This window comes from Nycticebus coucang, chromosome 15 (genome assembly GCF_027406575.1).
Source record: "Nycticebus coucang isolate mNycCou1 chromosome 15, mNycCou1.pri, whole genome shotgun sequence".
In the NCBI taxonomy this organism is placed as follows: domain Eukaryota; kingdom Metazoa; phylum Chordata; class Mammalia; order Primates; family Lorisidae; genus Nycticebus; species Nycticebus coucang.
In genome coordinates this window covers 84450028-84477806 of record NC_069794.1, presented here as the reverse complement: position 1 = coordinate 84477806, position 27779 = coordinate 84450028, and the positions used below count along the sequence as shown (strand labels likewise).

Here is a 27779-nt window from a genome sequence, read left to right as displayed (position 1 = left end):
GTGGACTCTCCTGGAGGTTAGAAATAATGAATTAGAGGTAGATTGTTTATAGTGCTTGTCAATTTCTAGACATGAGATTCTGTATGGAGGAAAAACAGAACTGGCCAGTCAGGGCTTAAGAATGTATATTAAAAAAAAAAAAAAAGAATGTATATTATTCCCATTTCTTGGAGAGAAACTTTTTACTGAGAAGAGACTCTGTCCCACCCACTCTAGCGTAGAATTTCCCATTATGGCCATCTTTTCTCCTTGCAGTCTAAAAAACTCTGAAAATTATAACAAAACGGTGACACGTGTCATGAGTGGGAATAGGAAATCTTAAACAAAGGGTAGGTTGTCTGTTACAGATTACTGTAGGCTACCTGTCAGTGCTTTGCAAGGGTCCTTGTTCCGTGTACAGTCTTTGAACGAAACAATAGCTGAATACAGCTGTTCTCTCCTGTTCTCTTTGCTCACCTTCTGCTTCAATGGCTTACTGTGCGGTTTGTAAATGTCATCATTGCATCAGCTTCCCTCCTCTGCCTTCTCTCCCTCAACCTGTACCTGCAGCTGAGACTTCAGCTGGTCAGGGGTCTCCTTGCCGAGATCTGAGCGCTGAAGTTCAACTCCATTTTTCACTATCACCTCTGTGGTGAAGGCTCTGATTTCCCTATCTCCCACCCTGCGGCCTCCTCTGGGCCCCAGATACATCTCTCTTAAACCTACAACTCTCTAATTTCACTTCCGACTCACTAGAAGTCCAGAGAAGGAAGAGCAAGTGTCTGATCCCAGAAGATGTCACAGAGGAGGCAGGATTTGAACTCACCGTAACGTTCAGTTCTTCTTTATGAAAACTGTCTGGCCAGAGCTTTTATATTAAGAAAATGTATTGACTTCTTGGAATACACACGCAGCGTTGCTCATTAAATCTAAACTGCTCATCTGAGGTCAATATGAAGTCCACAGAGAGCTATGCGTTTTATAGATTAAGTACCTCATGAAAGAGGCAGGTAAGAGGCAGGGTGACCCACAGGTCGTCAGGGCTCGTCGCACACTTACTGTGCCCAACCATCAGGCACCCTGCGGGAGGAAGTGTGTATCCTCAAGAGACTAATTATGTTTTTCCAGGACATTTGATTGGAAATTAGAAAAAGAAAATCAACAAGTTTCTAACGAGGTTCACATTTAATTCCTTGAAGAAACGCAGATATGCATGCTGATACGTGCTTTTTTTATACTTAAAAATATACCTGCTGTGCCATAAACCCTGTGCTCATGCCTGTTGCAGGCATGTTGCTCTCAACACGGTCTTCTGCTCTCTTTCCTCCATGCACTGCCTATACTTATGTGTTCAGGAACATTTCAGTTAGAAGGAATAGTCAAAGGGAGAAGTAAGCAGCAGCTAATCGGGATTTGACTAGTTCTAAAAGCACAGTCACGGGCATTTTCAGAGGAGATGGCCGTGATTTAATTGGCTTTTTCCAGGGACTACCAATAGTGTGGTTTTGCCAGGTCTCCTGCAGAAAATGCTACTATGGATCTCCCTGTGGAACACATTTCTCGTCTCTCCAGATACAGCCCCTTTGTGCCCAAGGCCAGGAAATCCAATGAGGGAATGAAACAATGGAATTCTTCCCAGAAACTTTCGTAATAATGATCCCTTTGATGAAGACTGATTCGTAAGGGAAAAAAAAAAAAATCACAATTGGTCTCTTACCAGTAAATGTTTAAAAAATTGGATTACGAACAGTATGTGGTGGTTTGTGACCAAAAGGGTTCACGCTTTTATTTGTGCTTTGCAAAGCAAGAAATGATGGGAATGGGATAAGCATGGAAGAATTAAGAGGATCTGAGCCCTTCATGCCCATCTCAGACTTCCTTAGATCAGGGTCTACCTCTACAATGCAGATGGAGAGAACCTATGCCATCCTTCAAACCTCAAGCCTCCCAGATTCCTTACCGTTCATCCTCCACTTGGTTGGTGAGACCTGCCTGCAGGTTTCCACACAACGCTGTGCTTTGATATGCCCTCACACTTACAGAGGGTGTTATGACTGCTGTTACTGGTGGGCTACCCCATGCAGGCAGAGGCTGTGTCCTTTGTTTCTTTATGCTCAGTATTTAGTGTAGTTCATGGTGCATAGTAGGTACTCACTAAAAATACGTAAAGTAGTTGCTGAATTAATTGATAAAACATGTATAATCAACATGGATATGTTTTATCAACAGGGACATTCATTGGTGATATGCTACCCACTCTTGGAGGTAAATTTTGTATTTTGTATTAAGGCAGGATACATTTATACTGTGTAAGGGATCCTGCTAGTCACTGTGGAGAACAGAGAGACGTAAATGGTAACCCCACTTTTACTCCCAGGCTTATACTGAACACTCCTCCTTAACTCACTCTGAATGGTCATCTGTCAGTTCTTTGAGGGCTTAGTGACCAGGATAAAGTAGGCATTCATGAAGTCTAGTGAATGAATGGAGACGTGAACCTCCTGGTACCTGTGGTCAATTTGATATGGAACGCTTGGGGTGGATAGTTATAGGTATGCCAACAACATCGTTCAGGTTCCCGCGGCCTGTAATCCCAGCCAGTTGTCATCAGTGATCACTAAACATTTCCCAGATGAATGAAACTTTTGATATGTATTTTTTATCTCGCCAGAGCAGATGCTAGAAGCAAATAGATAACTATGGTGGAAAACACTGAATCACAGAGAAGTAAAATAAAACTTTCTTGGGGGGTCTCACTTGCAGTCAAGACAATGTTCTGCTGTGGGAGTATACAGTTCTTATAAGTAATATTTATAAATTTTAATAATTTTAACAGTATTTTGGGTAAGTCTTAAAGAGTCAGAATTTGAATAGGTATAGAGGATGAAAGGGCATTTATTTATACTTTTTGTTAACTCATACTTTAAAGTTATACAATTTCTTAATTCAGAGATGTGGAATTTAAAAATTATACCGAATTTTCTTCTCTTTATGTCTGTGGGGAAAATCAAGGATTTTTGAAGTTAATCTTTGTTTAAATTATATGGAATGTTGACATTTATTTCAAAAATTTAAAAGGAGGGAAGGGCTTCAAAATTAAATTATACAAGATTAATGTTAAGCAGGAAAATACATTCCTACAAGAGTTTAAACTATTTCAGTACCTTAAAATAGACTTTTGGGGGGCGGCGCCTGTGGCTCAGTCGGTAAGGCACAGGCCCCATATACCGAGGGTGGCGGGTTCAAACCCGGCCCCAGCTGAATTGCAACCAGAAAAAAAAAAAAAAATAGACTTTTGGCCTTTTAAATATTGGTAAGATCTTTAAGAAAAATAATTTAACTTTCAATGCCAAATCTTATTTAAAATATGATGTAAATAAAATGGAAGCAATCAAAGCACTACCTAAAACATTCACCACCTAACCACGCGAGGCATCTATGACTCAGTAGGAAGATCAAAATCCTCAAAATTAGGGCCTTTGCCTGTGCCACGTCTGCAGTTAGCAGATTTCACAACCTGGGAAAGTCCACATGCTCATCTTCCTTGTTGATGAAAAGAGGGATTATGCTAGAACATCACCTCTCAGACCTTCCTGTGCCCTCAAGTCACCTGCAAATCTTGTTAAAATGTGAGTTCTGATTGAGCGGGTCTAGGGCGGGGCCTGAGAGTCACCCTTTCCAACAAGCTGCGGCTGATGCCAGGCACTGGCTGTCGACCTCCCTTCGGGAACCAAAGGATTTGAAATCTCTTAAAATTCCTGCGGCCTAGGAATTTTAGGGTCCTAGGTAAGGTTTCCAGGGTTTTAGTGTGAAAACTCAGTCGTTGGCTATCAGCGGGGATGATAGTTCAACTCCAGGGTTGTTCATTCCTATACCACCCCAGCTCAAAGCAGCAGCGCCCGGAACATCTTTGGCATTCAGTGTTCTCTTGTCATTTCTCCCCGTGTAAGTGCCAGCACAAAGCGATGTTCAGATTCCAGTACCTAATACAATATGCCTACTGTGACCTCAGGCTCTTTCGGGAGTTTGCTAAGAAATTAAGAATTTTTTCGTCATCTGTCAACACAAACTCTAATAACTTATCCAGCTCTACCATGTGTCAGAAACTCTCTATGTAATGCAAGGTATGAATCATTGTTATTTACTCTGCACATGAGGACACTGAAGCTAAAAGAGATTAAAGGAAGTCGAGGGTCACTCAGCCAGGATTTAAATCTAAGTCTTATTGGTTACCTGCCTTTGCTCTCTCCACTGTAGCACACCATCTGTCCCCGAGGGGCCTGGGCTGCATCGAGAAGGGGTGCGAAGGGCGCAGGGCCTATGGTGGGTTTCAAGAAGTTTTTCAATATAAGAACAGCAAGAAATGACAAAAAAGCAAACAGAATAAAGTGCCCAAGGGCTATGCCAACAATAAATCTCGTGGGAGTGCTGAGGAGGGAGTAGGTAGCATTTGCAAAAAGGGCTGGGAAGTCTGCCCAGAAAAGGGAGCCCTGAGTCAGGTCTTGAAAAATGACTAGGGATTGAAGGAGTGAGAAGAGAGCTTTATAGGCAATGGGGTTGGGGTGGAATCACTTTTCTTACAAACAGGAATGGTTTCACAGACTTTTAAGGCAAAAATCAGGGAGGTTACCATGACAGGCCTTTAATGCCATACTGAAGAATTTGGACTTTATCCTTTTGTTTTTGTTTGTGAGACAGGGTCTTGCTGTGTCACCCAGGCTACAGTGCAGTGTTGTGATCATAGGTCACTACAGCCTCCAACTTCTGGGCTCAAGAGACCCTTCCTGCCTTGGCCTCCCATTAGCTGGGACTACACCTGGCTAACCTAAAAAAATTTTCTTTTTGTAGAGATAGGGTCTTGGTACATTGTCAAGGTCGGTCTTGAACTCCTCCCTTCAAGTGATCCTCCCACCTCAGCCTCCCAATGTATTGGGATTACAGGTGTAAGCCACCACACCCAGCTTTATCCTTTTATCAGTGGGAGAATCCCTTGATGCTTTTAAATAATATATCAGAAATATATTGTAAAATGAGCAATATATCAGAACTATAGGAGAAGAAAGAGACAAACATATATGTAACAACAGGAGCAGGATGATGGAGGTTAGTTTTCTCATCTGAAAAATGAGCTATATATATATATTTTTATTGTTGGGGATTCATTGAGGGTACAATAAGCCAGGTTACACTGATTGCAATTGTTAGGTAAAGTCCCTCTTGCAATCATGTCTTGCCCCCATAAAGTGTGACACACACCAAGGCCCCACCCCCCTCCCTCCATCCCTCTTTCTGCTTTCCCCCCCCATAACCTTAATTGTCATTAATTGTCCTCATATCAAAATTGAGTACATAGGATTCATGCTTCTCCATTCTTGTGATGCTTTACTAAGAATAATGTCTTCCACTTCCATCCAGGTTAATACGAAGGATGTAAAGTCTCCATTTTTTTTTAATGTCTGAATAGTATTCCATGGTATACATATACCACAGCTTGTTAATCCATTCCTGGGTTGGTGGGCATTTAGGCTGATTCCACATTTTGGTGATTGTAAATTGAGCTGCAATAAACAGTCTAGTACAAGTGTCCTTATGATAAAAGGATTTCTTTCCTTCTGGGTAGATGCCCAGTAATGGGATTGCAGGATCAAATGGGAGGTCTAGCTTGAGTGCTTTGAGGTTTCTCCATACTTCCTTCCAGAAAGGTTGTACTAGTTTGCAGTCCCACCAGCAGTGTAAAAGTGTTCCCGTCTCTCCACATCCATGCCAGCATCTGCAGTTTTGAGATTTTGTGATGTGGGCCATTCTCACTGGGGTTAGATGATATCTCAGGGTTGTTTTGATTTGCATTACTCTAATATATAGAGATGATGAACATTTTTTCATGTGTTTGTTAGCCATTCATCTGTCATCTTTAGAGAACGTTCTATTCATGTCTCTTGCCCATTGACATATGGGATTGTTGGCTTTTTTCATGTGGATTAATTTGAGTTCTCTATAGATCCTAGTTATCAAGCTTTTGTCTGATTGAAAATATGCAAATATCCTTTCCCATTGTGTTGGTTGTCTCTTTGCTTTGGTTATTGTCTCCTTAGCTGTACAGAAGCTTTTCAGTTTAATGAAGTCCCATTTGTTTATTTTTGTTGTTGTTGCAATTGCCATGGCAGTCTTCTTCATGAAGTCTTTCCCCAGGCCAATATCTTCCAGTGTTTTTCCTATGCTTTCTTGGAGGATTTTTATTGTTTCATGCCTTAAATTTAAGTCCTTTATCCATCTTGAATCAATTTTTGTGAGTGGGGAAAGGTGTGGGTCCAGTTTCAGTCTTTTACATATAGACATCCAGTTCTCCCAACACCATTTATTGAATAGGGAGTCTTTCCCCCAAGGTATGTTCTTGTTTGGTTTATTGAAGATTAGGTGGTTGTAAGATGTTAGTTTCATTTCTTGGTTTTCAATTCGATTCCAAGTGTCTATGTCTCTGTTTTTGTGCCAGTACCATGCTGTCTTGAGAACTGTGGCTTTGTAGTACAGACTAAAATCTGGTATGCTGATGCCCCCAGCTTTATTTTTATTACTAAGAACTGCTTTAGCTATACGGGGTTTTTTCTGGTTCCATACAAAACACAGAATCATTTTTTCCAAATCTTAAAAGTATGATGTTGGTATTTTGATAGGAATGGCATTGAATAGGTAGATTGCTTTGGGAAGTATAGACATTTTAACAATGTTGATTCTTCCCATCCATGAGCATGGTATGTTCTTCCATTTGTTAATATCCTCTGCTATTTCCTTTCTGAGGATTTCATAGTTTTCTTTATAGAGGTCCTTCACCTCCTTCATTAGGTATATTCCTAGGTATTTCATTTTCTTTGAAACTATGGTGAAGGGAGTTGTGTCCTTAATTAGCTTCTCATCTTGACTGTTATTGGCGTATACAAAGGCTACTGACTTGTGGACATTGATTTTATATCCTGAAACATTACTGTATTTTTTGATGATTTCTAGGAGTCTTGTGGTTGAGTCTTTGGGGTTCTCTAAGTATAAGATCATGTCGTCAGCAAAGAGGGAGAGTTTGACCTCCTCTGCTCCCATTTGGATTCCCTTTATTTCCTTGTCTTGCCTAATTGTATTGGCTAGAACTTCCAGCACCATGTTGAATAGTAAAAGTGACAGAGGACAACCTTGCCTGGTTCCAGTTCTAAGAGGAAAAGCTTTCAGTTTTACTCCATTCAATAAAATATTAGCTGTGGGTTTGTCATAGATAGCTTCAATCAGTTTTAGAAATGTGCCACCTATGCCTATACTCTTCAGTGTTCTAATTAGAAAAGGATGCTGGATTTTATCAAATGCTTTTTCTGCATCTATTGAGAGGATCATGTGATCTTTATTTTTGCCTCTGTGAATATGGTGGATAACGTTTATGGACTTGCGTATGTTAAACCAGCCTTGCATCCCTGGGATGAAGCCTACTTGATCATAATGAATGACTTTTTTGATGATAAGCTGTAATCTATTGGCTAGGATTTTGTTGAGAATTTTTGCATCTATATTCATGAGTGAGATTGGTCTGGAATTCTCCTTTTTGTTTGGGTCTTTTCCTGGTTTTGGTATCAGGGTGATGTTTGCTTCATAGAATGTGTTGGGGAAGATTCCTTCTTCCTCAATTTTTTGGAATAATTTCTGCAGTACAGGAATAAGCTCTTCTTTGAAGGTTTGATAGAATTCTGGAGTGAAGCCATCTGGACCAGGGAATTTTTTGGTTGGAAGATTTTTTATTGTTTCTTTGATGTCAGTGTTTGAAATTGGTCTGTTCAGGAGCTCTCTTTCTTCCTGGCTGAGTCTAGGGAGAGGGTGTGATTCCAAATATTGATCCATTTCCTTCACATTGTCAAATTTCTGGGCATAGAGTTTCTGGTAGTATTCAGAGATGATCTCTTGTATCTCTGTGGGATCAGTTGTTATTTCCCCTTTATCATTTCTGATTGAGGTTACTAGAGATTTTACTTTTCAAAAATATGGAACGCTTCACGAATTTGCGTGTCATTCTTGCGCAGGGGCCATGCTAATCTTCTCTGTATCGTTCCAATTTTAGTATATGTGCTGCCGAAACGAGCACAAAATGAGCTAAATATTATAGTAACTCCTTATAGGTTTGTTTTTAGAATTAGGTAAGATACGTATGTAAACCACTTTGAAAGGTGCCTGGCACACAAGTGTTTAAAAAATGTGAGCTAACACTACGTCAGCACTCTAGTCATGAGGGGGACTGAACGCAGAGTCTGCATTTATTTATATTTAACAAATATTGTAGTGAACTCTTCATGTGCAGGGCTCCTTAGCATAGTATCAGGCCCAGGGAAGATGCTCGCAGTTGGGCAGTGTTGCTGGAGCTCTAATCATTTCTCTCTTCCTCCAGGTAGGTGTATATTGTTTCATCTTTTTCCTCATCAGGGCAGCACATTAGCATTTCTCTGGCTTAATGTGACCTCACTGCTTATGTGAGTGTTTTCTTCTTTAATTTTATTCCAAATATTATTTGAGAAGTTTCCCTGAGCCTGCTTTCTCCGTATAGGCACAAGTATGAAGGAAGGGCTTTCATTCCAAGAAAAAATTAAAAATAAATAGGTGAGTCTGGGTTTTCTAAAAAAAGGGAAACTCAAGGTGGGAACTCCCTGCAGAATCTGCAGAAGAACTTGATTGGGAAAGACATTTGACATGTATCAGCAGCTTCGCATTTTTATAGGTGAGTCCCCTCTATCAGCTGACTTAACATGGTGACGTAAAAGGGATATTAGACATCATTTATTAGGACAGAGTGAAATCTAGAATAAGAGAGAAGAGATGAGATGGGGGAGAATGGATGCAGTAATCACTGGGGGACTAAGTCCCCATGCTTCATCTGCACTGAGTACTCAGAGGCCCTTGGGCAAATAAATCACTTCATTTTTCACAATCCAAGTGAAAATATCCATTCTATTGGTCTTCCAGCCAACATTCCAGTCTATCAAATATACTATTCATTCCTATGTACCAGGCAGTGGACTAAATGCTGCGGTGCAATAATGAGCAGAAATACACTTGGCTCCTGCCTTAATGGAATGTCCAAGCTAGGGGAACGGACAGAGATATTAATCAAATTAATCTCCCCAAACTATCACAATGAAGGTAGGACAGAGACTACAAGGGACATTCCTTAGGAAAACAGGGAAAGCATCCTCGAGAAAGTGAGTGTTCAACAGGAGTTGCTTATGCCACCCTGGGGGCCATGCTACAGCTCAGCAAGGACTTCCAGTTCAGAGGCCTTGGAAGGAAAAGGCCAGTGTGAAGAGGATGAGTATTTGAGGATGCACAAGGCAGTAAGGGCAAAACCAAGCAGGAGCCTGTGGGTCCTTTTAAGAGATTATTTACAGGATCATTTCCATAATCAACAAAATGATTTATAATTTTTAAAGCTTTGAAAATTATATTGCCATCTAAATGAATAGATGGCAATTTGTTATCACGATGAGTATTGTCTTTCTGAGTTATATTAAGAGATTTGCACCAAGTGTCATTGTATAGCTTTAAAATACACAGAAGCTGCCAAACAATGATATACATATTAAGAAAGGAAAAACTGTATTAAAATTGCAATACTCAGTATATACCAGAAACAAAGATGGATACCAGTCAGGTTTGACTTCTGCAATTACAAGAGCTGCCCGTCAACACCCAGACACTTCTGATAATGGGGAACTACTGTTTGAGCAATGTTGACCAGCGTCCCATTGTATTGCTGCTCGTGGCCATTTCAGTTTCTTTCCAAAGTACTGCCAGGGTAGCCGGTTTTCTATGGGACACCACATCCTTTAAGGCCCTCCCCACCCAGACAGCAGTCAAGGGTGTTAAGTCTGGAGAACATGGGAGAAGCGCACCTTTTCATCCTATCCGTCCTGCCATTGTCATGGCAAATTCTCAGCAAGGTGAGCTCACGTGTGTCTGTGCTAATAATATTCTTGGGATGCAAACTATCCATGTTGCTGTTCTAAGAACGCTTCGCATGCGTGTTCTGCTGACTCCTGTCCCGAGTGCACCCTGGTTAGTAGGCGTCCGTGGTGAGCGAGCGTGTCAACTGTTCCAGCTCCACAGCAGGAGAAGCAGGACGCGTTGCTGGGCGAGGCCTCCCCGGTCCTCCCTTGGGCTGGTTACACACAGCACCAGCACCGTGTCTCACTCTCATCACAAACGCAGGCACTTGTTAGCTGTGTGGGAAGTTTGGTTACTTACTTACCCCTCCATTGTCATTGTAGTTCCATGACATTCTCAAATATCAAACACCACTTCAAAATGGTCTTGAATGACAACTGTGCTTCCTCCATTTTCTGTGAGCGTCTTGCCTGTTGCATGATGCTAGCAATCTTCTGATTAATGCCATCCTTTGAGCGAACATCATACATTGCTACTGTAATTCAACTTCAAAAAGCAAAACATATATAGCATCTCCTAAAATGTATACACCTTTGGGCGGCACCTGTGGCTCAAGGAGTAGGGCGCCAGTCCCATATGCCGGAGGTGGTGGGTTCAAACCCAGCCCCGGCCAAAAAAAAAAAAAAATGTGTACACCTTTTTGGCACCTCCCCCCAGGATAGCTTTAAAATAAACATTTTAAATAAAGTAAGCATTTATTTCACTCAAGGAATGAAAGAACAAGGTCGGTCTGTACCTTGAGGTCATCAAATACTCTCCAAAGAAAAGTCTAGGGTAATATCTTTAATAGTTCTTTTTAAAATTAGAATATGAGGCACACTAGTAGAAATAGCACTTCTGAGTACATTTTTAGGAAGTATTTGGATAAAAAGTATTTAGAATACTTTCTCTGAATGGTTCTTTGTGTCACTACTGTATTATTTAAATGGATTTTGCTTGTTGTTGTGAGGCTAGGACTTTAACATGCCGGTGTATACAGTCATGAGTCGCTTAATGACATGAATACATTCTGAAAATGCATTCATAGGTGACCTTGTCATGCAGACATCATAGAGTGTGCTGACATGAACTTGAGGGTGTAGCCTGCTGCACCCAGGCTATCCCTGTACAGCATGTTACTATATGGAATATTGTGTATCTAAACATTCTTAAACACAGAAAAGCTACAGTAAAAATAAAGTATTGTAATCTTATGGGACCGCTGTTGTTGAGCAAAACCCAAAACATTATTATGCAGTACAAGACTGTATTTTGTAAAAATATTAGCTAGGAAATAGCTGTAAGGGTATTAACATGGTATCTATCCTAGGGTTTACAACTAGAAATAAATGAAAAGAGAAATTGGATCTGTGCCGTTGACAGCTCTTACTATGCCCCTTGAATATTCCCTGAAAGGTAACATTCAAGAAGCAATACAAAATCCTTTTTTAACTAGTTCATTTTTTTCTTGGCCCAAGCCAAGAGTGGAAAAGGAATTGATAAACAGATGTACTCGGTCCGCTTCCCTGTTGATATGAAATATACATGTGTCTACATATACTTATATACTTGTAAACATTTTGTAGATTTGGAAAGGGAACCCCTAAGAAGCTAAACAACCAAACAGCTAGGGAGTGGTAAAGGTGGAGCCTTGTCATGTTTTGCAGTAGGACTATAATATGACTGATGTGGTATCCTGAGAGCCTATATGTTCTGTGGAACTCTGGGTGGGTGGGTGGGAGCTGGACGAGACACAGAGGCTCAGTAGGATTGTCAGAGTCCTCTAGCAGGAGGCAGATGCAGAAAGGAGGTGATGAGAGGCATTTTGAAAGAAGAATCAACTGACTTGTTTAGTTTTCTTCTTCCTAAATGGAATTATTTCAAACACTGTGGTTTTGCCTAACTGTAGTAGGTGCTACTGAGGTCAAGCCATGTAAAACAGTATCTACCATCTTTCTGCAGATTTGTCTTGTCTCTCTGTTAATGTTTTTCAACCGTACACAGAGGCAATTGGAGATAAAGTAGGGCTCAGGGTCCTTCTCCAGACTCCCTAGCCTAAATCACTGGTTAGGCTCGATTCTCCTCTTTACATAAGGAATGTAATTAGTCACAGGACAGACTATTTGGAAAATGGAAATTAAAGAAAAATCACCTATTATTCCACCATCCTAAAAATTATTCTTTTTTTTTTTTTTGTAGAGACAGAGTCTCACTTTATGGCCCTCGGTAGAGTGCCATGGCATCACACAGCTCACAGCAACCTCCATCTCCTGGGCTTAAGCGATTCTCTTGCCTCAGCCTCCCGAGTAGCTGGGACTACAGGCGCCCACCACAATGCCCGGCTATTTTTTGGTTGCAGTTCAGCTGGGGCCGGGTTTGAACCCATCACCCTCAGTATATGGGGCTGGCGCCTTACCAACTGAGCCACAGGGGCCGCCCCCTAAAAATATCTTTTCTTCTAAACTTTTTTTGCTATGCATTTTTTCTTTTATTTCCAAAAACCTCTGATCTTGGTACATACCACATCACTCTGGTCCTGCTTTTATACTTACCGCAGTGCACTGATCAGGTAATGGATTTACGAAGACAATCCACACTGAAAAACAAGCCCAGGCTCAGTACAGCCCTCAAGACCCTCAAAATCAGGGGATGAAAGAGGGTGTTCTAAGTTCATTGAGGACTGAGAGTATATGTTTTGTCCTCCTGTGCAGCAAACACATTTTTGGTGCTCAGTGAGTATTCTCCTGTGATTGATGAGTGTTGAGTCATCTTGGCGGGGCAGCTAAGGAGAAGGTAACCACGCCTGCCTGTGTGTGAGCCACTTGGTCTGTTTAAACAGGTCTGAGCCACAGGACACAGTGTGATCGTGGTAGTGCTCTGGGAGATTGGCCAGAGGCCACTGTGCACTATAATAAGCATCACGCTCTGAAGATAAAAGGTAAAAAGTCTCAGGAGAGTTTCTGTATGTTTATATACTCATATATTCTCTAACAGAAAGGGCCGGCCCCAGAAAGGCTGTATGATTGATAGCACAGCAGTGGGTGAACCCAAGGACCTCAGTCTAAGGCAGTGATTCTCAACCTTCCTAATGCCACGGCCCTTTAATACAGTTCCTGTGGGTCGCAACTCACAGGTTAGAACTGCTGTTCTAAGTGGAATTAGCCAAGCCCAGAAAAACAAATACCACACCATCTCACTTATATGTGGAATCTAAAAAAGTCAAATGCACAGACGCAGGGGGTAGAGTGGTGGCTGTCAGAGGCTGGGCGGGGACAGGGGTTATGGAATGGGGAGATGTTGGTCAAAGGGTACAAACTTTCAGTTATAAGATGAATGAGTTTTGAAGGTCTAATGTAGACATGATGACATAGTTAATAATCCTGAATCATATAAGCAGTAAGGGTGTAGATCTCAAGGGTTCACACACACGAACAAAAGTATGTGAGATGATGGATCATGGCAATTTTTGTTTGTTTTAAGGCATTTGTGATTGGATACATGTATGCATTGTAGAATGATTACCGCAATCAAAGTGACACATCTGTCACCACCCGTGCTGTACCTTAGACCCACTACACCGTGGTGATTTCAGATACTAATCTGTCTTACGAATTGAAGAAGGGGTGTACTGTGGGAAAGATTTTAGATGTGTTTTTTTTTCTTCCTGGCCTATTTTTCCCCAATATTGTCTTCCCCACCTTTTCACCCAGGTGTGGAATGACACTATTTTGCTCTGACTTAGCTGTCTGTCCTCTGCTACCCCCGAAAGCCTGTGCACACCTCTGTCCTAGCACCAGCAGTGCATTCCTGGGATGGTAACCATGCTCACAGGAATGCACTGATAGTGTCTTATTCATCTCATGCCATCAATGCCTAGGACTGTGCCTGGCATGAAGTATCCTTTAGGAATATTTGGCTAAGAAAGGATAAAAGAAAGCAGTGGTCATATGCGTTAATTAGTGGCTTTGTCTCTGTTGATGACAAACAAGATGCTAGAAATAAAAAAAAAAATTATTGATCACATCAGAATCACTTTTGTTTAAATTATTCCAACTCACAAGAGAATTTCCTCTTGCTGCCCAGCCCTGAGCCATAAAGTATATCTTCCTAGAAAACTCTGAGTTCCATGGACACCTAGATTTAGAATTGTGCAGAGCTATTTTTCTACCCTCTCAAATTCGTCGTGCTCGTCCCTTATGAGATTTAAAAAAATTTTGTTGCTCTTCTTTGCATCACTTTCCATTCTTTGAAGTGTAGATGGATGGTCTTTTACGAGGAATTAGGAAGGAAAACCTTCTGTAAGATTCCTTGGTGTGCTGAGCCAGATTTTTCCAGGAAGGTGTATGTGTTTGAGTATATGAGAAATGCAAGTTCATTTTTAATCCCACACCCATATTCTTCCAGAATTTGTGGGCCATAGTTATTTCCAAACTTTACTCAGTGCTCAACTTTATGACACCAGGCAGGAAGGGACTGCATGTAAGAATGAGCTCAGAACCCAGGACAGCTGGCCAGGACACAGTCTTAACAATAGTGTGAATTTCATTGGGAAATCCCAAGCACTTACAGTACAAACGATGTGGAAAATTGAAAGATTGTCCAAACCATCCTAGGATTTCTTTAATGAGCAAACTTGTATTTTATATTTAAATTATAATTGGACTTAACATTAATAAGAGATATTTGTGCTTTGGCGCCTATAGCTCAACTGGCTAAGGCACCAGCCACATACACCAGAGCTGGAGGGTTCGAATCCAGCCTGGGCCTGCTAAACAACAACTACAACCAAAAAATAGCCAGATGTCATGGCGGGCACCGGCAGTCCCAGCTACTTCGGAGGCTAAGGCAAGAGAATCACTTAAGCCCAGGAGTTGGGGATTGCTGTGATCTGTGATGCCATGACACTCTACCCAGGGTGACAGCTTGAGGCTCAATCTAAAAAAAAAAAGAGAGAGAGATTTGCTGTTGTTCAAGCTTGCAGAGGAGGTTTTCCTTGAGGAGGTAAAGGGGGGTAAGTCTCTAAGCGTAGACAAATTTCACCTAAGAGAACTCCCTTCTGGTAATTTAGCAATTGATAAAAAAGAAATGAACATTTTTTTTAAATTTCCAATTAGGTCAAAAATAAGTAGGTTCTAGAAAATACACACTACATAGTAAATTAATGAAAATATCCAGCAAAATTATTGAAAGAATCATTATGAGCATGAAGAAACAGAGGAGGTTGACAACCCAGACTCAGCTTGGTCCCTGAGAACAAATGAAGCTAAATTAACGCTGTTTCCCATTGGGTCATATAGCAAGAACAGGCCAGTCACAGGAGGTGGTAGACACATTCAGTGTGTGATGGGCTCAGGAGATTCTGCCACAATATCCCCAGGGAAAAATATAGGCTAGGAAACAAGTCAGCTTAGAGAGCTGTATCTGAGTGGACTGAATCCCTCAGAAGAGGGAGCTGTAAGGGTTGGCTGAACATCTCAGCAGTGGATCCAGCGCTGCTCGGCTGTTTACTTAAAGCCAAATCAAGCGTGCTTATAAAATTCATAACTGACTCAAAGCTAAGGCAGATGTTATCCCTTCAGGCTCCATAATTGGGTCCTCACCTTCTATAGTTGTGTTGTCCTTCAATCCCTTCTCTATGGACCAAAGGGTTACTCATCCCTTCAGGCTCCTTAATTTTCATATAGGACATTAAACTGTCCCGTGTTTGATGGTCAAAGCATCATTTTTGCTACTTATCAACAAAGTGAAATATGTATAGTTAAGGATCTTTCCAGTGAATGAAACCTAGAATTATCTGCTATCCAATCCTTATTCAATCCAGGTAGTTACATCAACAGCATAAACAGCATAACGATTGCCTGCAAAGCACGCATCCATTACTCTAGACACCTTAAATTTTGTATTTGGGGCAATTCGGATCATGTTTTATTCAATTATTCAGCCAGTCGCTATTGATTTCCTCCTGTCTTCCAGGCTATATGATAGGCGTGAAGTACTCGTGTGTATAGAATGTGAACGAAATAGACACAGTCTATCCACAGCCATCCATGGTGGAAAAAATAAGCCACACGTAGGTCAATGAGCAACTACGTATGTCATTATAAATTGGGAAAGGTGCCATGGGGACAATAAATGGGGTGCTGCTTCCACTTAGGTGACGTGATCGAGGGAACGTGCCTGATGATGTTTGCTGAGACGGGGAAGGGCTCCAGGCAGAGTGTTCTGGGCTGAGGTGGCACATGCAGAAAGAAGACTAAGGCCGCAGGGCAGAGGAGGCAGCCCCGAGATGAGGGAAGGCGAGGGGTGAGCAGGGAGTGGACTGCAGTGCTGGGGGTCCAAGTAAGGAGTTTGGACTTTGTTCCAGGTGCAATGGAAAACTCTTGAAGTTTTAAGCAAAGAAATGATGATATCGTCCAATACCTATTTTAAGAGATAACAAAGAAAAGCATACTTGAACTATGATTTTTGGAAGCATTCCTGGAAATTTCCTTTCCTAAATAATGCTTTGTTATGTTGTTATTGACATCAAAGATTACAATTAAGAAAACATGAACTGTTTTTGTTTTGTTTTGTTTACCAAACTAATATTTTTGAGGATGCTGATTTATTTGTAAGGATTCAAGAAAATCTTCCCTGGGGTTGTAATACCTGGTAGTTTGTGTTTTTATTGAATCAGTTTTGTTTTCCATCTTTCAGATATATTGAATTTTGTAATGGGTCTTGCTTGCTTTGTGCTTTGTCTGAAAGGAATCATAAGCTACATTCTCATACACGTCCTGAAAATGTACAGACCCATGTGGCTTATATTTGTGGGAGCTGATTTCAGCCCTAGCTTTATTATTTTCCTGTTCTTACTTTACTTTTTTTTTTTTTTTTTGCAGTTTTGGCAGGGGCTGGATCTGAACCCGCCATCTGTGGCATATGGGGCCCGCACCCTACCCCTTTGAGCCACAGGCGCCGCCCTTCTAACTTTACCTTTTTCAAAATTCACTTGGTTGTTTACTTTTCACTTTTATAAACATAGGAGTTTTTTTGTTATTGTTAACTACTAGAAACAACAAGGCAGAAATAAATGGAGGAGAAATTCAGGAATTGAAAATATCTCAACAATTCCAGTAAGTTTAAAGGCCTATGGGTACGTTCAAAAGGTCATCTGGTCAGTACAGAATAGAAATACTCACCTAACAGCAGATTTTGCAAAAATACATAAACACCAAGCAGCTTAAGCACTGAGGTCCTCTATAACACAGCATGAGGCAATAGAGTTAGCCTCCAGCACTGCACTTAACACGTGGTGTGATGCTGACTTTCCTCTCTGTATTCCTTAGCAGACAGTTCCTTGAGGGCAAGGACCACATTGTCTTCACCTTTGTACCTTCTAAACTTGTATTCAGTCAGTGTTAAATTCATGAATGAGTGAATAAGGATTATAAAAAATAAAACCTCCCATAGTCTCACACTGGGTTGGCAAAAGTACAATACCCTGAGTACGCGCAGGTTGTACCACATAGGACCTTGGTTGGCCATGTCTAGCACACTAGGCACAGAGTAGGTGCCTGCATATTTTTAAAGGGTTAGTTCAGCCTGGCAAATATCCAAAAGAGAACAATTAGCTTGATGAACAGTTAGAAGTCATGTGATTAAAAGAAATATTACAGAAGAAGATCCTTGTAAAGGGCGTGGTGGCTTTCTACAAGCATCTCAGGGACAGTCCTGCAGAAGAAGCAAAAGATTTGTCTTGTCCAATTCCAAAGGGCAGAATCAGAGCCAGTGGATGGAAATTAAGGCGAAGGACTTTCTTCAACAGCTTGGGGTTCTCTGTGAGATAATATAGTCTGTAGGTGGAGGAAGAGACTTTATTAATTGATCTCACCAGGTGAGAGGTGTAAATGATGGCGCCCAGGGAGAGGCCACAGAGGAGATGTTCAGGCCAGGTTTATTGAAAGGGGAGGATGACCCACCTGGGCAGTACAAAGATGGCATCTGCGCCTGGGAGCAGTTAGAGTCCCCTTTTATGTGGAGCCGTTGTAGGGGTGGGCATATCCATAGCTTTCCTAGAAGGTTAGAGTCCTTTGGAACGAACTTCTGGTAGGTAAGGCTAGCCAGGTCCTTTCTGCCTTTGTTTTAGGAGGAGAGAAGGAGGAGGGGGAAGAGGAAGGGTTTGTGTGTGGATGTGTAAACCCCCCAACACAGAGGAACTGTGATAGTTGAGTGGATGGATTAGATGTTTAAATATTCCTTCTATTTCCAAAATGTAGAAAGTTTATGCCTATAGTCATTGCAATGAGCAAATGATTCCATATGAGCATGCAACAAGTTGATCGAATTTATGTGCCACAAAATGATTGTTTATGGGTATTAACGTGACTGGTAATACTAAGGGGTTTTGTATTAGTCCTGAAATGTTTCTGAACTCAATAGGTTTTAACTGAACCTCACAGATGGTGGAAAAGTTGGGATCACACAATTCCAGATCTGTGAAGCAACTGTGAAAGTGAAAGAATTCTGGTTTGGCTAGAATGGGTGGATATAAATAATGGTGATAGGACAGGACAGACCAGGCCACCAGCCACGTGGGTTGGAGCTGATGCTTGGGTCCCCAGGGCATAAAGACAGAGCACATGCTTTAGGAGGCCACAGGTGGGAAATTCACCAAAGGCAGTTGGGAGGGCTGAGACTAAAACAAGACATCTATTATAAGCCACAAGTCTTTCCTGCAGGATCTGGACTCCAAATTGGAGCCATGGTCTGGGGAAGCTGATCGGAAGAGGATCCAGTCTGCGCCCTTTCATGGAGGGTCTTGGTTGCAGCTGGTGGTGTTAGTGGGCACTGGACAAGTGGTGTGTGCAGAGTGGGAAGGCTTATTGGCACAGAGTTGAGCACACACAGCACATATCAGTTGGTAAAAATCCTCAAAAACTGAGTTTCAGAGCCCACAGGAAGGCTTTGACCTCAGCCTCCATCCTTTGAGTTCATGTAATTTCAAAGGCAGCCTTCCAAATCAGGTCTGCATTTCCCACCTGCTATGTGTATCTAAAACATTTTCCTACTTGGCAAAACCATTGCAGCTGCCTCTGAGCAGCCTGACGCAGTGGCTGGAATGCATATGAAGGAGCAGAGATAACAGCAGGCAAGTGGCCAGGACGAGCATCTGGGCTTCTTTGAAAACGCTCCTTAGCTTCCTGCCTTGGGTACACAGGATTCCACTGAGTACTAATCTGGGACCATCTATCAAAAAACCTGAAAATCTTGAATACCACAAATTGTGTTTTGAGGTCAAATGTCTGAGTTTTGACTGTATTTGGAGTATTTACCTTGAGAAGGAATGCGTGGAAAAGGCAAGACTCATGCTGAGTTAGCCTTGAAGAAGAGCAGAAAGCAGAAGACCAACAACCTATCCCAACAAAGGGAGTGCTGTCAAAGAGAGGTCAAGGTGAGCTGCCTTGTCCCTTCTGGATTGGGAAGTGAGTCTTGAATCCTCAGCTATGGGTCACTCCCAAGAGAGCTCATGATTTTTTCTTTTTTCTTTTTTAAGACAGAGTCTTTCCTTGCCACACTTGGTAGAGTGCCATGGCATCATAGCTCACAGCAACCTCAAACTCTTGGGCTCAAGTGATCCTCTTGCCTCAGCCTCCCAAGTAGTCAGGACTACAGCACCCACCATAATGCCTGGCTATTTTTAGAGACAGGGGTCTCGCTCTTGCAGGCCAGTCTCGAACTCCTGAGCTCAAGCAATTCACCAGCCTAGGCCTCCCAGAGTGCTGGAATTATAGGTATGATCCACCACACCCACCCAAGAGCTCAAGCTCTTATTGATTAACTAATGGCTCTGTTCTTCTTACTTTAAGACACCAGATCAAATCACCATGGGATTTTAGCCATCTCATACATATCCATATCTCCATTTAGATGTTCCAAGTGTCATTAAATAGGATTCAAGGTGATCTTCAGTCTATTCTTCAAAAATGCTCTCCCGTGTCTTTTCAGTGCCACAGTTTTCCTTCCCTGACCCTCATGTGCAATAGTGGAAAGAGTTAGAATAGCTTCAGCTTGGAGATACGCCCCCCTCTACACTCACTGTATGCCCTGGGCCATTGCTCCCTCTCCGGAAGTCTTAGCTTCCTTTCCATAAAATCAGATGCCTCAGAGGGTTGATGCGGCAATCAATGAATAATGTGAGATGGGAATAGCGTGAGGCCTGGTACCTAGCAGGTGCTCCTTTCTCCTTTTCTTTCTTTCCTTTTTTGTTCTCTTTGGTTCAAAATAATCATCCCTGAAATAGTCTGAGTGAAGACTGCTCTTGATGACCAGATTAAGAGTGAGGAAAAGTTAGGTAAAAACTAACAGTGAGGGCTCTTGATTTTCTGATTTTTAAAGGAATTAGAAAGGAAGGTGTACACTATCAGTATTGGAAGATACACTTTTATTTTGGCATTCTCTCCTTCTCTCTGATTCCTCAGGACCTCACTCCCCTACCAGTGAAGGGGCCCAGGTCTCTCAACGGCATGTAGAGAGAGCAAGCCCAGGAGATAATCAACAGTTTCTTGCCTATAGTAGAGTATAACTGCCCACCACAGTGGTGCTTCTTGTATCACTGGGACAAAATGATTTAAAAAAAAACAAAAAAAAAACAGGATTCATTATTCTCAGAACTTTCTATTGAAAATGGCATTGTAAAACCTATGAACGTCTGGGAGAGACCAAGGAGATCAAAGATCCAAGGAATCAGAGAATGGATATCTGTATAAAGTTCTTACTTTAATCTAGGATCTGTCCAGAAATTTGAAAAAATAAAAAATAAAACATTCCTATTTAGACTTTTATTAACTCAGATACATCCAAGCTAGTCCCAGACTAGTTAGTGCATCAAGATGCAAAACCATAACAAAACAGTTGACTCTACGATCGATTTTGGAATTGTCATGTTTCCAGAGGAGAACTAGCCATCACTTGATAATTTGTATGTTTATACAAAAGCTATTTTCTCCTGCTTTTCAACACCAATTCTCTGTCTTTTCCAAGCATAATAAATGTTCCCACAATTTCTGTTCAAAGATATTTCAAATAATTATTAAATTTAAATAAAGCGATTTTGGCCTTAAAAAAAAAAAAGAGTATGGGTTTCCTAGCAATGGCAATACATTAGCATAGAACAAAGTACTAATGACATGTTAATGAGAAAATAACATTACCTATCTGCCTTAAACATAGTACTTTGGAAATACAAAATGGCAAAAATGTGGTAAGCAGGTGCGTGAGTGTATAGCTACTATTTGAACCATAAAATAAAACTGTAGGGGCCTGTTATGTATAATGAAGACCAAGTTCTTGAAACATAATCCTTCCAAGATCCCCTCATCAAAACACTACTTGCTTTTTTTGAAAAAATTAGGCTTCATTCTAAGCTGTCTTTCTTTTAATCAGGAAATATAAATTATTTTACTCCTTAATTTGGGTTCAATTCTTGTCCTTCATTGCCAATGCCCTATGCAATATTATGGCTCATGTTGCATTTGCTTATATGTCAAAGAATATGTATTTCTAATTATGATGTTTTCAGCACAAGATGCCCTAGGACTGTCAACACATTTATTACTATGCAAAAAAGGAGGCAATGTCAGGGGTGCCCCCCTCCCACCAGTAACCTGTCTCTGATATATTGCAATGTTTATCAGAAGGAATCATTCCATTTCTTTTTAAAAGATAGCCAAGCCAGCAATGAGGTACAAAGTTGGTCCTGAGAATTTCTAGTCTCTCTGTAAGTGCTTTTGAGAGCAGTCAAACAGCTATATAACATTGCCTGTCTTTTCTTCACCTTTACTTGGTTTCCCAGAACATGTCCAGCGTTCCCAAATTCCATGTTCTTCTGTTCTTTTTTTTTTTTTTTTTTTTTGTGTGTGTGTGTGGTTTTTGGCCGGGGCTGGATTTGAACCCGCCACCTCTGGCATATGGGACCAGCGCCCTACTCCTTGAGCCACAGGCGCCGCCCCGTTCTTCTGTTCTTTCTCTCTCCACCCTTTGCCCATTCTCTCCCAGTAAAATAAATAAATAAACAAGATCATTGACAAGTGTCCGGCTTGAACAGAAGGGATGCCCCCCCATGTTACAAACACATAGAAAATATTTTGTAAATATTTTTGTAAAGTTTTTAATGACTATATTATAATAAAGGTATATTTGGCTACAATTTCCCATTTCCCTATGCATAGCCACATTATGGTGACCTTTGGGACACCCTGTAGTGTTAAACCTTTCTCCATTCAGGTTCTTGCTTCTGCCAAGTCCCTAGATCTCATCTGGGATGTCCAACCTTTTTTCTTCTCTGTTGCACACTGGAAGAATAAAAGTTTTCTTGGGCCACTCAGTAAATACACAAACGCTAAGGAAACTTGATTAGCAAAAAAAAAGTTCTGTGATACTCAACACCACAGGTAAGCAAAAAAAGTCCTCCCAAAATCAGCATGCTGCCCAGGGATGCAGGTTGGACAGCCTTATCAGATCTCTTTCACCTTCCACAAGGGATCCCATGGAACAGAAAAAACGTCTGCTCAAATCCTAAATAAGAATGGAAAGTGCACAGTGTGGCTCAGGGAGGACTTCCTTTCCTTTTCTGCTATGATGTGAACTTGAAAACTAATACCCACTGACTCTTGCGAAGTCATGGGAAGAGACTAAGGATTGCCCTGAGAGATTCTGCTCTAGTATGAGGCCCGCCCCAGAGACCTTTAACTTGTTTATTTACATAGTGGGACAGTTACACAAGTTGAGCTGCTTCTCAGAATTGGGCCAGCAAAAATTCCCCACAGGGAAAGGTGATCACCAGTACAGAGCTGTGGTAATAAGAATTAGGGTCCTAATTTAACTCCTGTTAGACTTTTAATTTGGAACTAATTTGGAAATAATTTATTATTATCAATCCCCAGCCAGGCAATGTTTCAGTTTCAAATGTAAAAGCATCTTGGCTATATGCTTTTTTTTTTTTAATCAAAGAACTTTATCCATTCTGCCCCAGGCTCAGAATTTTATAACATGTTTTCTACAGACTTTTTCTCTTCACGTCAAACAATATTAGAGAGAAAAACTCAGGGGAAAAAATCTTAATGACTCCCATATGGCCTCAGATATGGCCAAATTGAATTAGCAGTGGTTTCCTTACACACACACTCTGGTTCCCACTCTGCACACAGGGGCCACAGGCCCTCTTATAAAGCTCTCCAAAGCCTCTGCCTCTCAGAATCCCAGCTCTCCCCCCATTTTTTAAAGCTTATCCAAATGTCTCTTTATTTGGCCTGCGAGCATCACTTCAGTCAAAAATAATCCTGTTCACCTAGGATTGAGTTTGTGTCTTTTCAAAGGGCCTTTCATAGGCGGTCTTGTGCTAGAAGCTTTTGCAGAACTTCCGTATTGATCCTCAGCAGGTCTGGGGAGGCATCTCTGTAACTATCTTTGCAGCTTCTGCAATAACTCTTGGCCATGTCTTAACTGGGATAGGTACTTTCGAAGTATTTTGCTTCTTGGTGATTTAAAGATTGGGGAATTAGAAAAACTGAAGAGGCATGGATGCTTAATAAATAACACTGGTGTGCACTTTGCCCCTCCGAATCTCGCCCGTAAGAGGCCACCCCACTCCCGTCCCATGAGGGCCAGGCATCAAAACACTTCAAGTTTATTTTTCACTGGAAACCTTTTATTTGATTCCTTTCTTTATAACGAAGGGTAGTAGTTTATAGGCAGCTGTTCCTGCTTGTTTGAAGTAGCTTTTTTAATTTAGAACATTTATCACGTCCATCTTTTACCTGGCTGCAGCTGCCTGGTAAAAAAGATAGCAAAGAAACTTTCTCTAACTTTTACAGCCTGGATGGTTTCCTGTGCCCGGGGCTTGTTTTGCTTCTACTGACTTTGCTCTTGCCTCTCTCTCTTTCTCGAGCGCCGGCTCTGGGTGCGCGGTCAGCTCGCAGGCGGGTCGGATGCGCGTTGGCCTCCAGCAGCGCGCGGTGGAGGGGACAGCGGGGCTGCCCCTGTCCCGGGGCCGGGAGCTGACTGGACGGCCCTGGTTCTCCCTCGGCCTCTGATTGGCTCCTCGGGGTCACGTGAGGCCCCGGGGGTTGGAATTCCGAGTTGTGGTTTTGGCACTGCTTTTTCTTTTAAAAAATCGCCTGCTCTGTTGCGCTCTCCCGGGCTGGGTGCCTTGCGCTTTGACTTGAGCCTGGAGACGGACGGAAACAGCCACAGGCAGACTGGGGTGGCGCTAGGAAATCTGCCGGGATGTTCAGTCAGGTGCCCAGGGCCCCAGCTTCAGGCTGCTACTATCTAAACTCCGTGACACCCGAGGGCCAGGAGATGTATTTGCGATTTGATCAGATTGCCAGACGCTCTCCTTACAGGATGAGCCGGATCCTAGCGCGCCACCAGCTAGTGACTAAAATCCAGCAAGGTGAGTGGTTGGCGGCAGGGGAAGGCTGTTTGCTCATTCTGATTTCTGTTGGCTCTATTTCATGCGAAGCCAGTATTTTTTTTTTTAAAGATTGTTTTCACTTAACAATACATGGATTTCTCTGCCACGCGACGCGTAACTTTGAAAAATAACTTTAGGCTGCAGTTATTCAGCACACAGTGACAGCACTTAGTTGCCACATAACTCTACATACAGTGCACAAAAAACTTCACGGTGGGACGGTGAAATTACAAAACTTACGAGTCTCTAGAAAACGAATGAGAAACCTTTGTGCAGGCTCCTCACATGCTTTCATATGTGGAACGCAGACACTTGTTTATTTAATTAGGGAGGAGGTGGGGTGACTAATGTCCACTCTGCCCAGAATATTAGACTGTCCTTAGTCAAGAAAGTAAGAAGTCTATCCTTAAGGCTATGGGGCTGACAGCTAGAATCACATTCTCTTCCTGTTTGTATATTTATGTCAATAGTTGCTACTGATAAGTTGATATGACTTTTCTGGTAAAGGATACATGTGTTCACCTTAAAACAAATCCTGTGATTTGTCCTAGACACAAACCATTAGCTTCCTAAGCCGAGGAGGAGAGAATATTGATTATAAAGCAGCAGGATGTTCTTTTTATTCTCAGCCCTTCAAAAAATACCAGGTGAGAAGCCTGGACATTCCTCAAACTTACCTTTCTCCAAAAGAAGTTTAAAACATCTCCTTATAGGATAGGTCCATGGAAGGTAGGAAGATGAACATTCCTAAGAAGCTCCTAACACACACATATCTGTAATCAGCTAATGACCACTCGTGTCCTGTACTGCAAAAACTAAATTATTATCATTGGTGTGACATGAGTTTACCAGGAATTTCTAGAGCCATTATAAAAATACAGTCTCTACTTAAATAAATGAGCTTAAGATTATATTGAATTTTAGAGGGGAAGTTGGGGTTTGTAATCATGAAGATCTCATTGTAATGTTTCCAAAAAGAACAATATGTATTCTAGTGAGCAGCATTTGGAGAGATTGTTTCCTTGGAAATTGGGAATTGTTTGTAAAGGTTCAGGAACTAGTTATGTGTAAAGGATACTGTCCTACATGCCAGTCTGATTTCAGGAAGGATATTATGTCATTCCATAAACTCTGTGTGCAGGTCTTGATTGAATAGAAACAAAAGTAATCATTTCCCTGTGGCTTGATTTAAAAATACTTTAGGCGTAGAGTAAAAACTAACTCCATTTTAGTTTTAGGAATTTCTGACAGTGTTGCCTTACCAGAAGCCATCAATAACGGTGTGATGATAGTCTATCATCTACAGTCTGTACACGTTCCTCAGTGTGCGTATAAAGAAATGCCCCATAGAACTAGCTGAAATTGCTTTGCAAACTTCCTTAGATGTATTTAACAATAATTTATTTTATTAAAAATAATTTATGTTCTTTTTTGGAATGAGGCTTAGTTTTTTCATTCAAGATTTAAACCTGTGGACACGTGCACTGTCATTGAAAGTATTTTCTTACACAAACATATGAGTACCCTGTGATTATGTTTCATTTTATTTAACTGGAAAAATCTAAGGATTTTCTAACTTTTTCTATTAAGGAATGGAATGTTTGAAGCCAGTTAATGCCGAAAACTTACAAGTAATGGTTAAGATCATAGGCAAGCAAGAAAGAATTCCAGCAGTTTAGTGAGTCAGAAATCATCATTTATTAATGTCTGTGTTATTTGGTTTACTGTATTAAAAGATTGGTTCACTGTAATAGAAGAGAATGTGGACTGGGAATTTATAATGCGTCAGGCACTCCTCTGAGAGCTCTCTATAAATTTTATTTCTCCTCAAAAAAGTCTTTGTAGGGCGGTGCCTGTGGCTCAAGGACTAGGGAACCCACCCCATGTACGAGAGGTGGTGGGTTCAAACCAGGCCCCAGCCAAAAACTGCAAAAAAATAAAAAAATCTTTGTAGTTAAGTTCTATTATTATGCCCGTTTTAGAGATGAGAAAGCAGAGGCACACAGAGTTCAAGTAACTTGTCCAAGTTCACATAATTGGAACTAGTACATGAATACAGCTCTAGGGCCCATGAAATGGAGGAATGATAATTGCTTGGTTTATTCTTATTCTCAAGTTCTGGAATTCTCTCTGTAGTTAGGTCAGTAATTCCTTGCACAGGAGTACAGATAGCAGGGAACTTTAAACCTAATAGTAGAACCTGAAAAGGAGACAGCTTCATTATGTGGAATAATTTAGTGGTACACTAAACTGTTTTTTAGTTTTTACAATGGGTGCTAACGTATTGAACTGATGATTGAGTTTGGGATTATATAATATACCAGCGACTTTCAGGCCTTTTCTATTCAGGGTATAGCAGTGAACCACATTACAGAATTAGAATTGGTCACTTGTTATGAGATTTCCTGTGAGGTTATATTGGTCTAGTTTTGGTGCTGCTTCATCAGTTCGTAGGGAATAGCATAGGATGTCGAGTAATTTTATTAACAGGTTTTAATCATTCAATTAAAGTTTATCAAGTGTGCATAAAATCAATCATAAAATAAAGTTTATCAAGTGCACATTATTTTTGTATTTTACATACTAGTATCTTGAAACCACATCAGTGAAATTGTTTGCCTTAATCTCCTTTAGATCTTTCATGGAAGATTTAGCATTACATTAATATGATTTGAGGCATCATAATTTCTCATGGTTGCTGGAGACAGTGCAGACAGAGTAAGTTGCTCCCCAATGACCTCATTATAGTGAGATAATCATTGAATGTCATGGACATGATTCAACAGCAGATATACTCATGGGGAAGAAAAACAAGGAGGTAGAATAAAGGAATCTTTGATGATGCACAGAATCAGAATTAATTACCAAAACCCAGGATGAATCTAAGTTTGCTCATCTTAGGGTACACTCCAAAACATACATACATCATTTCTCTAGCCTGGTTTTAGTTCCTGAGTTTCGAGTCTAGTTAAAGAGAGAAGAGATGTTTAAAAGAGAGTGTTGTGTTGCAGAGTGAAAGTTTCTTGTAAGTCATACTGCTTATAATCCCTACCCCACATTCGTGCTTGTATCAATAGGGAAATTGTTGCAGAGACAGAGAATGGAAATAATAATGGTCCTTATTTCCCTCACTGGCAGGCGCTTGGGAGTGGATAGCAGAGAGGATGCTGGGGGTGGAGCAACAGCATGTTAGGCCCAAAGAAGGAAGACTGGGTTTTTATGGTGGCAAAATACATATAACATTAAATTTTCCATCTTAATCACTTTTTAAGTATGAAATTTCGTGGTATTAAATATAATTCATAACGTGCAACCACACCACCACCCATCTCCAGTACGCCTTTCATCTTTTAGAACTAAAACTCTGTCCTCACTAAATGACAATCCTCATTCCCTCCATCCT

At 41.2% G+C, this 27779-nt stretch overlaps 1 protein-coding gene and 1 non-coding gene across 6 annotated transcripts in view; one reads left to right on the top strand and one right to left on the bottom strand.

The window, feature by feature from the left end:
* The window catches only part of STARD13 (StAR related lipid transfer domain containing 13), a 270950-nt gene that overhangs the window by 72633 nt on the left and 170538 nt on the right, over nucleotides 1-27779 (top strand). Inside the window, exon 1 of one of the 5 annotated variants that reach the window (XM_053563154.1) lies at nucleotides 24094-24355. The exons of the other annotated variants lie outside the window; for them this stretch is intronic. Coding sequence (XP_053419129.1) covers nucleotides 24187-24355 — 169 coding nt within the window. The 5' untranslated portion in view covers nucleotides 24094-24186. Of the gene's footprint in view, nucleotides 1-24093; nucleotides 24356-27779 lie in introns of those variants that run through there. 5 annotated transcript variants of the gene reach the window in all.
* On the bottom strand, nucleotides 7986-8092 carry LOC128567009 (U6 spliceosomal RNA). Its single transcript, XR_008374686.1, has one exon. It is a non-coding gene; the product is annotated as a U6 spliceosomal RNA (small nuclear RNA).